Source organism: Aedes aegypti, chromosome 3, assembly GCF_002204515.2.
Source record: "Aedes aegypti strain LVP_AGWG chromosome 3, AaegL5.0 Primary Assembly, whole genome shotgun sequence".
NCBI lineage: Eukaryota > Metazoa > Arthropoda > Insecta > Diptera > Culicidae > Aedes > Aedes aegypti.
Window position 1 is genome coordinate 183,892,726 of NC_035109.1, and position 15,308 is coordinate 183,908,033.

The 15,308-nt window shown below is 45.6% G+C and overlaps 1 protein-coding gene across 14 annotated transcripts in view; it reads right to left on the bottom strand.

Moving 5' to 3' along the window:
• LOC5577336 (tight junction protein ZO-1) overlaps positions 1-15,308 on the bottom strand; it is a 253,064-nt gene that overhangs the window by 33,418 nt on the left and 204,338 nt on the right. For 12 of the 14 annotated variants that reach the window (XM_021851162.1, XM_021851165.1, XM_021851164.1 and 9 more), the window contains 4 exons: positions 14,095-14,264; positions 8,208-8,571; positions 5,958-7,736; positions 328-558 (listed from right to left, as the gene is read on the bottom strand). In XM_021851162.1, coding sequence (XP_021706854.1) covers positions 328-558; positions 5,958-7,736; positions 8,208-8,571; positions 14,095-14,264 — 2,544 coding nt within the window. The remainder of the gene's footprint in view (positions 1-327; positions 559-5,957; positions 7,737-8,207; positions 8,572-14,094; positions 14,265-15,308) is intronic. The other 2 variants (XM_021851167.1, XM_021851170.1) reach the window with 2 other exon arrangements.

The following is a 15,308-nucleotide window of genomic DNA, read 5'->3' on the forward strand; positions in this document are numbered from 1 at the left end:
AACTCCAACCAGAATTTGCCCTTTTTGATAGATACAAATATTTCAATGCGAACTGCAAAACTAACTTATATAAATAATATGATAAATAGTTTTGATGAAAATATGTTTTTTCTTTTTTTCAGGAATATGTTTGAAAATTTGGGTAACTTGTAAATTATTGTTACAAATATTTAAAATGTACAGAAATGTGAATAGTAAACGATGAAATGTAGGATGAATGTATTTCGAAACACAATCTAGTCAATTGAAAGTTCGAAATATGTTACGTAGATATGAGTCGTCTTTATAGACATTTGTATGGAATAAATAGGGATGCTGTTAGCTTACCGTGTATGGTGGTGGCATTCCGTCACCGAGTTCTCTATCCCTATCCAAGTTATCCTGATTAGTGGCGATCGAAGGGTCAGAGCTTGACTTCACCAATTGCGGTAAGTTGCCTAATGATAGCGAGGCCGACGGGCCCGGGCTCAGTTCCAGGTCCGATTCCGGACTCGAGGCGTAGGATAGACGAGAGGTGGTCATGGGGAACAGGAAATCATCGGACAGGGACTCTACGGGCTGCTCTCTCGAATACAAGCATTATATGACGAATGGGAAGGAATTCGGGGTTCGATTTTGGGGATGTTTCGTGGGGGACAATGATTATGACGACGATGAAGAATATGATGATTGTATTGTAATTTTGTTTCATTATTATTAGTGTTGATTTTGTTTGTTTGTTGGAAGCAGGGACGAATATATGAAAATAAAACAGATAAAAATCACACTGTTAGACTCCTTGGACAAAATCGTTCGATAAAACAATGTACACAATTATATTACATTTGCTGTTAGGATAATGTTAGTATCGTGTCATGCAGTTAGTATACATACATCTGTTAGTACATTTAATTAGTATAATCGGAATTTAGTAGAGATGCTGCAAGACTTATTTTTACGATTTTCGATGTCAGTTGTCAATGTACGCAAAGCCATGCTTATCATGCACGAGACCGTTAACCTTTCGTTGTGAACTGATTTTAGTGTTAGGGATGTTCAATCGGCTAGTGTCAGTGATTCTACTATGTTGGGCTGTTTGATCATTACTAGTGTCACCGTTCAACGCCAAGGGCTGATTAGTGAAAATGTTAGAATCCGTCCCGGGAACTGTCATTGGGGATTGGTTATTATAATAAGGCGTTGCTCGTTCAATGCGCATATTGTTATCAATGTCCGAGAGCTGATCGACGCTTGGCGTGGAAGACTTCCCGAATGAGGTTTGCAAACTCAACGAAGATGGTTGCCTAACTGTGTTTGTGAGTCCTGGCATAGAGCTGGAGTGATTCGCTTGGTTATGTATGGGTATCGGGAGATAGTTATTGTTCGGGTTGGCGATTGGTTTTGGTGCGGTTTGCGAGACTTGATGAAGCTGTTGTTCAACCGACAATTGATATGATGGTACTGTTGGCACAGTTGGTATGGGTACAGAGTGTAACTGGGGATGTGGGTGTTGATTAGTCGATGAAGCCGGCCAATTGCTTGGCATTGAGTAGCGATAGGGGTAACGAGGATAGTTCACAAATCTACTGGGAGGTGGCGCATAGCTGCAGCACGATAGCGGACAAGGTGGCTGAAGGTAAGGTAGAAATATGTCCGATGTGAATTCCACCCGCTGAATGTGATATAGAAAGCCGTGTGAGGAAGTAAACCAAATTATTGTTCGTCCCGTAACCAGAATCAACACATATAATTGACGTGCACACATATATTCTACGTTTGGTAATATATAATTCAAAATTCTACGCATCTCTCAAACATGATCGATCTACTTATGAATTGAAACATCTCGGTCTAATTTCATAACCTGATGTTTTGCTTTTAAACGCAGAGGTATAAGTATAGGCTCTTCTATCAATTGTGAAGTGACGAAGTGGCGGACAATTCAGGTGAAGGCTTCGTGATCGCCGAAATCAACGGTGTATACAGTTGTTATGTACTTCCATGGCGGACAGTATGGGCAGAGTACACCCATAGTGATCACCAGGCGATACGCCACAGGATTGGCCAGCGGAACACTGAGCAGAGGAACACAATTGGCAACAGGCAGTAGAAGACGAAGGCTTTCGACAAAGATCTCTTCGTTGAGGCACTTCGCACTGACAGCAATGCCCTGAACTTGGATGCGGTAGGGCTGACAACAGCGATGCCATGAAAACTGGAGCCCCGCAACGACAGACGTCCCACGTACTGGTGGAATGAGATACTCAACGCCTACCGCGCCATTTGCCTTAAAGCCAGGAGGCGTTACCACATCCCACTTGTTATCAAAAAGATCGTAAAATTAAAAATTTTCAATAGCAATTTGAGTCCAATCGACAATAATTAAATATTCAACGATTTTATATGCGAGAGTACAGGAAAACAACCTGAATTTTCAATCACATCCAGTTTTAGTTCGGCCAAATTTTGACGGTTTTTCACGCTCTGCCCTTTGAATGTGCGGTTTTCCAGTGACAGTTGATGACAGGTTCCCTTGACTTTTGGGAGCTCGCAATCTAAGCCAGCTGTCTCCTCTCTCTCAGGTTACCAGAAAGCAAGGAACGCAGAAGTCAAAGAGGAGCGAAAGGTCGTATTCCGAGCAGACAGAGCTGCTTTCAAACGCGAGATAAAGCTGAGCAAGTTTGAGTTCTACAAGGAGCTGAAGCTGTCCAGGCTTATCGAGTGGTCATGGCGAAAGTCAAGGGTCCATCAATGCCGGTGCTGAAAAGCTGAGGGTTTTTATCGAGGGTCTCTTTCCAATGCATGATCTGACACCGTGACCACCCACAACGTATGTCGACCAGGAAGAAGCAAACGCCGAAGATCGTCAGGTCTCCAATGACAACCAGCTTATAGCAGTGGCGAAATGGAACACCGAATGTGGTACTTAAAGCGGCGATTCTAGTGTACCCGAATATTTTCCAGAAGGTGATGTAGAAATGCAAAAACGAAGGTCACTTCCTAGTTATATGAAAGATCCAGAAGCCAGGAAAACCACCCAGTGATCCAGCATCATGCTTGCCGGATACACTGAGCAAACTCTTGGAACGGGTCATCCTAAACAGGGTGGCTAGATGTATGGAAAGCGAGAACGGACTATCAGAAAGGCAGTTCGGATCCTGGAAGGGAAAGTCGACGGTTGACGCAATCCGGACGGTCCTGGAGAGGGCCGAGAAGGTATCGAAGCAGAAACGAAGAGGAAATCGTTACTGCGCCGTAGTTATGATAGAAGTTAAGAATGCGTTAAATAGCGCCAGTTGGGAGGCTATTGCCACAGCGCTGCATAAAATGCAAGTTCCTGACTATCTGTGCCGGATTCTGCAGAGCTACTTTGAAAATCGAGTGTAACGGCGGGAGTTCCCCAAGGGTCCATACTGGGTCCGACGTTGTGGAATGGGATGTACGACGGGGTCCTATCACTGGAGTTACGCATGAGCGTCGAGATCGCCGGCTTTGCTGATGACGTCGTCCTAACAGTAGTAAGCGAAACGCTGGATGAAGTGTAAGTGTTTGACACGGAGGCAATGGGCATGGTCTAGAACTGGATAAATGGAGCCATGCTGCCCATCACAAAACGGAGGTAACTAGTAGTCAGCAATCGCAAAGCGGTTCCTCACGCTGAGATTGCTGTCGGGCGACATGTCATAGCATCACAGCGGTCGCTCAGACACCCGGGCGTGGTGATAGACGATCGGCTAAACATCAGCAGCCACGTCGACTATACATGTGAGAAGGAGGCAAAGGCGATCAACGCAGTTGTAAGGATCATGATGAACGCTCATGGTCCGAGAAGCAAAAGGAGGTGTCTTCTGGCTATCATCGTCGATACTGAGATACGGAGTTCATGCCTGGAGTGTAGCACTGCAAACCTAGCGCAATCGGGAACAGCTCAACAGCACGATGTGGATCATGGACATGAAAGTAGCAAGCGCATACAGAACAATATCTTCGGAGACAGTATGTGTGATCACAGGGATGATTCCGATTTGCATCATCCTGGGAGGAGACAACGAGTGCTTTCAGCGGAGAGGCACTAGGCAGGTGAGGAAATTGGCGAGGTACGGCTCGCTGGTCAAGTGGCAGCAAGAATGGGATACCTCTGAGAAAGGAAGGTGGGCCCACAGACTCATCCCGAATGTGTCGACCTGGGCACACAGGGAGCATGGCGAAGTGAACTTCCACCTGACACAGTTCCTTTCAGGTCACGGTTGTTTCAAACAGTGTTTACATTGGTTCGGCCACTAGCTGTAACCGTTCTGTCCCGTGTGTAATGAGAGAGAGGAAACGCCGGAATATGTTGTGTTCGATTGCCCGAGGTTCAACATGGAACGAAGGGCGGCGGCGACTGCTTTTGGACAGGACTTGAATTCAGACAGAATGGTAAGCAAAATGGTATGCGAGCCTAGCCTTTGGAATCTGGGGAACAATATGGTGGTGTAGATAACGTCTATCTTGCAGAGAAACTGTCTGGAAAAGCAGAAAACCGAGAGGAAGAGAGCAATGCCTGGAATCGGGTCGTTGGGGCGCTAATGAATCGGAAGTCAACCCCCACCGGAATCGTTCGACCGACTCTGACATTCGAGTCAGCCTGACGAAGAAAGAAAACGAAGATATCTCCTGCAATAGCCGCCGGTAGTCCTCCGACGCTGGGGAATGTCAGAAGAAGAAGGAAACGAGAAGCGAAGAGAAGGATGAAAGACGGAAGGAGACAGAAAAGCGGAGAAAGATGAAAAGCAGGTTGCTCAACATGCAAGAGTAACCCACTGGTAGACTGCGCAGATTGCAAGAGCACAGAGCGGGAAAACGTCAAGAGCGTAATAGAAGTGCAGATGCACAGCCGTCGAAGAAGTCCCTTCTAGTGGAATCCAGGACACCGCCGGAAGTGAGGACTAGTGTTTAGTGGATAGGCACGCAAGTCAGATGATGAATCAGTTAACCGACAACAGTGATTGACGGCGAACATCAACGTACCCGTAGCTAGCGAGAAGAATTGTGACCGCTAATGACGCTAACAACTCCACAAAAAACCCGAGCCAAGGAGCAGACGGCGTCCAGTTTACTGGTGGAACGAAACGCTTCGCAGGAGGCGGGCTCAGAGCGAAGAGACGGCGACGAATAGAGAGAAGAGCAAGACGGCTTTCCGGGAAGCTAGGGCCAAATTCAAACGTATTTGAAGCATAGTGAGTCAATTTGCTGCATGCAAATAAAGAAGTGCTCAACGAAGAGCAAGTAGATGGGAAAAAGCCTGGTCTGGACGGAATTAAAAGTAACGCTTAAAGATTGCTGCCAAAGCTAAGAAAGCCACCGGGTAATCCGGCGTTGCCCAGACCCATATGTTTGCTAGATACGCTAGAGAAACTCCTGGAAAGTACAATCATCGACAGGTTGATGAAATGTACGAAGAGGGAGCGCGAATTGCCGAAGTAGCAGTTGGCATTCCGCAATGGCCTATCGATGGTGGTCGCATTGTGAACAGTGTTCAAAAGTACGGAGAAGGCGTCGAGAATAAGTGAACACTGTGTTACTGTGTCATGGTTACAATAGACGTGAAGGACGGAGTCAACAGCGCCAGCTGGGAGGCCATCGCTAGTCTGTAGGCTAGGATATTGTAAAGAGAAACGAGCAAATTACCTTTAAACATGGCGGTCCAACAGAGCAGAATAGACAACGTACCTGTGCTTATCGAATCTAAAACAACTGCATATGTCAAGGTTTTAATTCAACTACCCAAATTAAAAGTAGATCGATCATTTTTGGAGAAGATTAACCAATGTTCTCTAACCAAAATGCCATAATGCATATACGAAACTAACTTTGATGAACGTTCAAGAAATTCTACTATTTAAAAGTACCACAACCAAGATAGAAACTAAACATTTAAACATCAAACGATACGATCCTGACATCTACATACATCACAAAAGAACAAAATAACATACCTTCGTCTCCGACATCCAAACGGCACCGCTCTGCTGCTGGTCGATCGAGTCCCGCAGCTTCCGGTACCACGTGTCCGGATCGTTCAGATTGATCGTCGTGCTGAATACGTGCGACCACAGCCGCTCCAATTTTTGGCACTGCTCGAACAGTTTCTTGCTGCTTTTATGCTGCGATTTTGGCAAACCCTGTCGCAGCTGCTTGATGCTGTGTTTGGTGTCCGCTTTCAGGAAGATGACTATCGGATAGAATTGTGCGTAGTTTAGGCGATCTACGGCGTTGGGTGTGATGTCCAAAAGTGCGTGCTTGCCACGATCCATGATGTCCCGGATGTTTGACAGCCGCACAATACCTCCACATTTCGATGAACCCTTGTCGTCGTCTTGCAAGGGCGCCGTGTATTTGTCGGAAAAGTCCTTGACGAGTCGTTCCCGCGCAATGTCAGACACTGGACCGAAAAGAACGACTGGTCGGACGAATCCGGGGTGTCGCAACACTACCCGTTCGTAAGCAGGAAACTTGGAGATTGAATCAGAAAAGACGACGTCGTCCCAATTTTCTCTAGACAATGACTTAGATCGACGATGCGTAGATCTCCGCCTTCGGAAGAAGCTAACCCTGGATTCGGAGGCGTTCATCTCTTTCTTTGTGGCGTTGAACTGCGCCGTTGCCAGCTCCTCTGCTCGCGCTTTGTTGGGTATCACTCCTCGCTGTAACTCTTGATGACCATGTCCGATGCGTAGAACCTGCCACGCACCGACCACTCCATTGTAGAGTGTGTCTATCACCCGAAACACGTCACCAGCTTTAAACGACAGTTCTCCCTTCGAGGGGTTCTCACAGTGGAAATGGGTCTTTATGTGGAAGGAATCTCCACGTTGTTGCGCAGTGATGTTATCATATTCATCTTTACAGTACTGTACAATCAGATCGATACGATCTTGTAAACTGAGCAGGTAGAGCACTGCCTCCTCTCTGGTAACTCCGTTCATGTCCATATCGTTAACTTTTAGAATTTTATCACCCGGAACCAGCCCTTGTGCAGCCGCTGGACTGTTTTGCTGCACAGCAGTGACAAAAATTCCCACTTCGTTGCCACCCGACAACCGGATGCCGACGGAACCTTCTTTCTGGAATGTGATGTATCGTGGCTCGGAAGTGGGTTTCTCATCATGCAGCGGTCGCCTCGTACTGTAAAAGTCTTCGCCTCGTGGGGGTGGAGGTCGCGGAGGTTCATCAACGGTACTGCGCGATCGACTATGCCCACCTCCACTAGCTGTTCCATCTCCCACTCGGCTGCTTGTCGCCCCTGGAGGCGTACTGGGTCTGTCTAATTGTTGTAAAGAAATATCGGTTAGTGGGCCCCGTGATCTTCCGCGTGGAGTCAGATTGCTTTTATCGTCTACTAGTAACGTACTCATCGCGGAAGGTCTGGTGGGCGGTTGAACGTATAGATTCTGTCCGGAGTAGCCTCCGCCAGTTCCGTTCAGGTAGTTTTCATCCATGTTACTGCAGTTGGACACCTGCGCCGTGTGGGAATAGACTGGCGATTGCATGCCGGAGCTGGTGCCACCGCCAAGGCCAGCGTTCAACGTGGCACTGGTAGAGTCCCGCAGGACGGCCAGTGTCAGCCGTTCCTTGCAGCCGTCGATGATCTTTTTCGCTTCCTTCAAGCTCATCGAATCGTTGCAGTTGGTATTGTGTATCCTTGTTACAAGGTCACCTTCTTGCAGTGAGTAACCGTTGGCAGCTAGTTGGTCTTTCGTCTTGGACGAAATTTCCTTGAAATTTAAGAAAAATAAATATTAAATGTCGTTAATATTTTGTGAAGGGATCAGAAATTTTGTGGCTGTGTTCGTGGAACAGAAGCTCAACTATCCATCGGTTCCCACGCAACGAATGTCGGCAAGCCCTTCATTATGCCAAATGAACCTGTTGGAAGGAGTTCTTCGACAGCATCAATGCTACCGTCGAGTGCTCATCGTACCTTCGTGCTGAGCGTACACAAATTCTTTGTGCTCTCGGAAGTTTTTAAAATTACCTAAAGCAATAAAACAGCACTTCTCTGTGCTACAAAAACAGTACCTTTCTATTTATACTATATACTGTTTTTTTTTTCTATGTAGAATGCAAATTGCACGGAAGAGGAGAAAAGGAGCTTGATCAATGAATCAATTTTCGCTTTACGTTGTATATGCCGTAGTTTGAGTTAAGAATCACAAAAGCTATCTAAACCATGTTAGAACACTTACCTTAATAAATAATCTACACCCTAAAACGATGCCGAAATCATCTTTCTTGTTCGCCTTCGTAACAATTACTTTGATTTGCTGCTGAGATCCATTATTATTTCCTAACGCGCCCAACCCAAGCCCGGTGGAGCTGAGGCTGTGCTGATGCTGGTGCTGATGAGAGTTGCCGCCCACACCGCCGCCACCGCCACTGGCCGACATTCCGACATTGCCGCCCACGGGTTGCATTAGACTGTGATTCGGAACTCGGCGTCGCACCACCAACGTAACCGTATTGCCACTGTCACGCAGCACTTGCACGGCCGTCGCGTACTCCACGTTCTCCAGCGAGATTCCATTGACCGAAATTATCCGATCGTTAACCCTGGGAAGTAGGCAAGAGCAAGTGTGTCGTATAAGTTTAAGTTACTGCAAGATGCAAATCATCGATCTTCTAGTACGGTGTACCTAAAATCGTTATTATCGAAAAAAAAACCTTCGTAAATTTGAAATGCTTTCGAGGAAAATGGAAGTAATTGGTAACGATTTGAAGAGTCAGGGCTATTTTCAAGCGATAGGTATTTCCGTTTTTGAGAAAATAGTTTTCCCGAAGGGACATTCCGATCAATGTTACCCCACAATAATTTTTAAATCAACTTTTATATGCTTTAAATCAATTGAATACTAAAATTGTTCATTCCGTCTGTTTCGTAAGTTTAAGCCTAATTAACATTAACAAGTCATGCTTGCATTTTAGAAAATCTGATTTTTATCTATATTGTTGACATATTGCATCCATAATTGGTACCCTAAATTGACAGTTAAAAGTTTGTAGAATATAACTTTCTTTGGATAAATTTTATGGTTAAATATTTTTGTGAAGTATCTAAGTAAATCAATCGCCTAATTGTATTTTTCATCCATACGTTTAAAAAATAATAAAATAATATTCAAAAGCATTTGAATATTTTTTAAGCAATGGTCAAACAAAGTTATATTTTAATGAAATGATGACAAATTTGAAGAGCACTGCTTTAAATTTATCTTCTTTTACCAATTTAACAATTGGTTAAAAGTAGTGTTCTACAAACAATAAAAGTGGTCCTTTAAACAAATTTGTCGATAAAATTTTATTCTGAATAGATTTGTGTTAGAATTAATATTGGTTGAAGAATATCAAAGGCATCTTACTACGTGTTTCAACCACCCTCTGAGCAGAATTTTTAATAAAGAGAATCATAAAAGTAGATTTGTGTGTCTTACATTTTAATTCCGCCTTGATTGCTAATGTTTTGTCAGATACGCGTATTTTGGCTACCATTTCCATTCTCTTCAGTGTCAGTAAGTGACATCAAGTAAGTGAAAAGACTTGAAAATACTTCAAGTGATAGTCAAAATATGCGTATCTGCCAATTCAAGTGAAACTAAAAGATACATACAATACCTAAATCTACAGGTGATTGAGATAGGCAAAAATTTTCCCAAATTCAAATGCTTATGACTTTATGAAAAATTGATGAAATTGAATGCATCCGCAAGCAGTCAACGGCAAATTTCAAATTTGGTCTAGTTTCAGGAACATGCTTGGCCATGCGTATTGGCCACTGGACGCCGAAGATGTTCCGGATTTTCCGAGGTCATGTCCAAATGTCATTTTTTTTGTCGCTTGTATTTTTGTGCGGTGTAGAGTTGTATATATGTTTACATTTTTCCTAGAAACTAGAACTAATAGGTTGTTGAATGTCGCCAGACGCATTAAGATTGGTTGGATATCTTCAGGAATATAATCATTTCCGTAAAACTGGTTCCGGAAAACATAATCAGTCATGTTTGTATTTCCAATCATGTAAATATTATCCGGAGTTATATCCAAGTGAGCATCAACCTTAAAAATGATGTTTCCAGCAGCATATTTAAAACCATTAGATGCACAGACCACTCTATAGAAGGTTCCATGTGCCCTGGGGGAAGTAGTCAATTAGGAACATGTCTGAAACCATATCAATATGGGCATCAAACTTCATGATTTTCAAAAGTTTGCTTTCCGAAGCATTTCCCACCTGGAGAAAGGATCCATCACCATGGTGGGCCTGACGAAGGTGAGAGCGCTCATCAACATTATTGTTGAATGGGAGCGGTACCGGACGTGACGCAGTGTTGCAACTGCCTCGCGTTCGTTCACGGGACGAGGAACTGCCTCGCTGTGGCAAATGTGCCGGTGCGCACGCAACGACGACATGCCAACCGATGGAGGAAGTGTGCCAACTGCGGTTCCATTCACGAGGGCAGCAGCCGGAATTGCCTCAAACGAGCGGAGTTTCTGGCGATCCGCCAACAAGCATCCGCCAAGAAGCAGGGACGACAGCGTCAACGCCGACCAACCCTACCGCTGACTGAGGAGCACTTTCCAACTCCCTGCTGCCAGGTGCCCAATCTGCCACCACTTTCACCAAACCACCGGCAGGCATCCCGCCAGCCGGCCCCCTCCGTTCAGAATCGCCTCGCGGCCACCGCCACCGCTCCACCGGTGCAGAATGCGCCCCCTCCTGGATGGGGAATCCTGGACCCAGTGCCCCCGGCACTCCTCGCTCCGACGACGGCTCCCTGTATACACCGGAGCAAATGTTGAAGTACACCAGGGACTTGTTCCAACGGGTGCGAGCCTGCCGTTCCAAGTCGGAGCAAATCAACTCCGCCAACTCGGTGGTAATTGCCTTCCTCGCAAAATATGGCCCGTGAGGCCATCACCAAGATAGCCAATTGGAAGGCTTGCTCCCTACGGAGCAAAACCCGAGAGCTGTCCGCCTTCCTGGACCAGGAAGGAATCGACATAGCCGTGATCACGGAGACGCATCTCAAGCCGGAAGTTAACGTCTTCATCCCCGACTTCCGGCTCGTGCGACTTGACCGGTGCGGATCCGAAGGAGGAGGCGTTGCGATTGCTCTGCGGAGGAACGTAAACTACACCCTGCTGCCGAGCTTCCAGCTGCAAGACATCGATGCCGTTGGTGTTCTGGTAGAAACCTCCATCGGCCCGATCAAGATTATCGCGGCGTACTATCCAAAGCAAGCTACCATCAACGACGGAACATCGGCAGCCCTAAAGTAATACCTCACTAAGCTGACACGGCGGCAGGGGCAGTTCATCCTGGCTGGCGACCTGAACGTAAGGCACGAGACGTGGGGAAACCCCCGGCGAAACAGGAATGGCCTCATCTTACAACAGGACCTGGAGGAAGGCCACTACACCATCCTGAACCCGGATTCACCCACCCGTCAGTGCCGGTCCGGGGCCCACTCAATCATCGATGTCTTCCTGACCAACATGGACGGCAACATCTCCCAACCGGTCGTTCACCAGGACCTCAGCTCGGACCACTACCCGGTGGTGGTAGAAGTTGGTTCCCTGGTCAACCGGCATCGGGTCTCCCGGCGCAACTACCACCGTGTCGACTGGGCCAATTCCAGCGGTGTGTCGACGCCAACATCTGATACGAGGCTCCTCTGGCTTCCGTTGAGGATATCGACCGGCAGTTGCAGAGCGTCTAAGAGGCCATCTCCGTGGCCTGAGAGCAGTATGTACCAGCATCTGGTCAGGTGAGCAACACCTTTTTTATCGATCGTGTTACCAAAGATCTTATTCGTTTACGGAACACCAAACTCAAGTCTGCCTGCTTTAAAAAGCGAAGTTAATCGCATACCCAAAATTGTCAAGGCCAGAATGGTGGACCTCAGGAACGAAGATTTTTCGAAAAAGATCCGCTCTCTCTCAGATTGTGCTAGGCTATTCTGGAAGATGACCAAAATTTTAAAAACCAAACCCAGACCAATTCCACCGTTGATCCCATTAGACAACACCTACTCTAAGGATCGATTGATAACCCCTGCGGAGAAGGCAGCTAACCTACACCGATCTCCCAACGTCTTCTCGGAGGAGTTTGAGATCACTGCTGACGAATTGCTGGCCTATCTCAAAATATCCAAAAACATGAAGGCCCCAGGTTTCGACAATATCCTGAACTTGGAGCTCAAGCAATTGAGTCTCCAGTCCTACCAACATCTGGCACTGATTTTCAATCAGTGCCTCCGACTTAGCTACTTCCCCTCGTCGTGGAAGTCAGCAAAAGTCATCCCCATCAGGAAACCTGGGAGGAAGGATCCTCCCCCAAAAGCTATCGACCCATCAGCCTTCTCTCTGGGTTATCAAAACTTTTTGAAAAAGCGATCAACAGTCGGCTGCTTTCGGCAGCCGATCAAAACAGCATCTTGCTCGAGGAACAGTTTGGCTTTCGACGCGGTCATTCAACCGTGCACCAAGTGGCTCGAGTAACCAACATCCTAAGGCGGAACAAGTCCCTCGCCAAATCCTCCGCCATGGCGTTGCTCGATGTTGAAAAAGCATTCGACAACGTCTGGCATGACGGCCTGATGTACAAGCTACACCGATACAAACTTCCCACCTACTTGGTGAAAATCATCAAAAACTATCTGTTTGACAGGACCTTCAGGGTTTCCCGCAATGGAGTTAACTCAGACCCACTAAACATCCCCGCAGGTGTTCCACAGGGTAGTATTTTAGGTCCCCTACTATACAACCTGTTCACCTCGAACATGCCTCAGTCCCTGAAGGCGGCTCTCTATCATTGTTCGCTGACTACACCTCAGTCGTCTACAGCGGCAGATTCACGAGAGTGTTAACATCTCGACTCCAGAGAGGCCTGAATGTCTTGTCAGATTATTTGAACAGCTGAAAGGTCTGTATCAACGCGGCGAAGACCAAGGTCATCTTCTTCCCTTATTCCAAATCCCCCAGACTCGTTCCGGCTGAGGATTGTAAAATCACCCTCGGTGGATCAACGGTGGAATGGTCTGATGTAGCCGACTACCTTGGTTTAACGTTAGACAGCAAGCTTCTCTTTAGACAGCAGGTTGACAAAACGGTCACCAAAAGCAACATCTTGATAAAAGCACTATATCCACTTATAAACCGGAAGTCAGCTCTGTATTTGAAGAACAAGCTTGCTGTTTACAAACAGGACATTCCAGTTATTGAATGTGGCGTACCAATCTGGGAGAGTTGCGCCAAAACCCAACATCTGAGGGTCCAAAGGACCCAGAATAAGTTTCTTCGGATGATCCTCAACAGTCCTCCGAGAATGAGGACAACTGAGGTCCACCGTCTGGCCGAGATAAAAACACTAGAGGAGCGCTTTGGTGACTCGATCGATAGATTCAGGGCTCGTTGCCACCAATCTGGCCAGCAGGTCATCCGGGACCTCGTTCCTCCATAGGTTATCAATTTTTTCATTAGTGGTCTTGTAAATAGTAGTTAAGTTATCAAATTTTCTTTAAACTACCAGAGCCTATAAGGCCGAGGTAAATTCAAGGGTAAAACCAATAATATGACCAAAGCAAAAACAAATGTATATAACAAAGCTGAAGGACCTCTCAAGGTCAACCTCTTAAAATGTAAACTAATTTCTATGTAAACCAAAAAAGTCAATAAACACAAATTTAATGCAATCCATGAATTCGATTCATTCAGTTGCTAGCCGTTGTATGGCACGCGTCAATAAACTATCTTAGTCCGAAATCCAAAGAGTTTCTCTCACCGAAAGCAGCCCAATCTAGTAGTCCTTTTTCTTCTGTTTATGCTACATTGAAATTTAAATATTTTTATCTGTGTAGCACGTGTATTGCAATGATAGATTTTCTTGAATTTTTGCTTTTAAAACTATGAATGTTTATTTTCATCTTAAATAACTATTACTTCCATTTCATTCGATAAAGCATTTTCAAATTTACGTAGAGTATGCTAGGATATCATATCTTTCAAATAGAGAATTCAAAATTGATGGTCCTTTTTTCGTAAACAACGCTTTCAGTCACACCGTGCGTAGATACTTACTGTAGTTGCCCCTCCGCTGGTCCATGCTTCAGCACGTCGCTCACCGCTATCGATGGGTCACCGTTGGCGAAGTGCGGGTTGTCCCTTCCGCCGGACACCGCTATTCCGAACCCATATCCGGGTACCCGGGACAGCTGGACGGTGCTGTAGTCCCATGACGTCCGTTCGCTCTGTTGAAGTGAGACAAAAGACGACACAAAATTATTACCAACTATGGTAGACATCAGGGCCAATTGGACAAAATTGAGGTACAAATGATTTATAGTGATTTCCATATCAAGTAGATAAAAGATTTTCCCTTATAAGCGCACGACTTTCGTTGCTGAACAGCGGGCGTGTGCTTTCATACGTAAAGGGCCGTATTTAAGGAACGGCCGAGGATGGCATGGCCTCCGGGCCCCAACATTTTAGGATTGTTTATTATTATACTTCTAAGAACAATAAAATAGAATAAACTTTTAAATATCAAAAGGTTTGAAAAAGTCAAGGCTATTGAAAAGAAAGAAAATAGCACAAAAATAGAATCATGGCGATTCGAAACAACAGATGAGGTTTACACAAAACAAACTGAAAGCTAAATACTGAAACAAAATATTCAAAATTTCATGGACGGTATTTAGTAGACTGTACTATAGATAGTAGAGTTAACATAGATCTGCGTAGATCCGAACGAACTGTTAAAAACCATATCCAATTAAAACCTTACGCAGAATATAAACTAATAATTGTTGAAAGGATGCATTGTCCCCCCAGAACCCCCACATTTGTAAATCCGGCCCTGTTTGCGTATAACACATTCCATACAAAATACCCTTTTTAAATAACACAACACGATGCGCGCGCGAAAGTAGGTCCGTCCGAACCAAAACAGAGAGGAGATAATTTTTAAATAATTCAACCGGCGTGTCTAGACGCGAAAATGCTTTACCAAGGCACAGTCACGACACGGCACGGTGCGCGGATGGATGGCAAGTGAGGTGCGATGATCATAACAATATGCAGACGACAACGACTGTAATGTACATACAGTCCGGTCTCCTATCAGACGCTGCCTTCATCCCACCGCAATTTCACACCTATTCTCAATCGAATGAATCGTTTGTGACTGAGGCACAACAAAATTTCACTCGAATCTATTATATGATAACTGAGAAACTGCGGTGGGTGGCAGCGTCTAATAGGAGTCCAGACTGTATAAGCATAGGTACATTCGT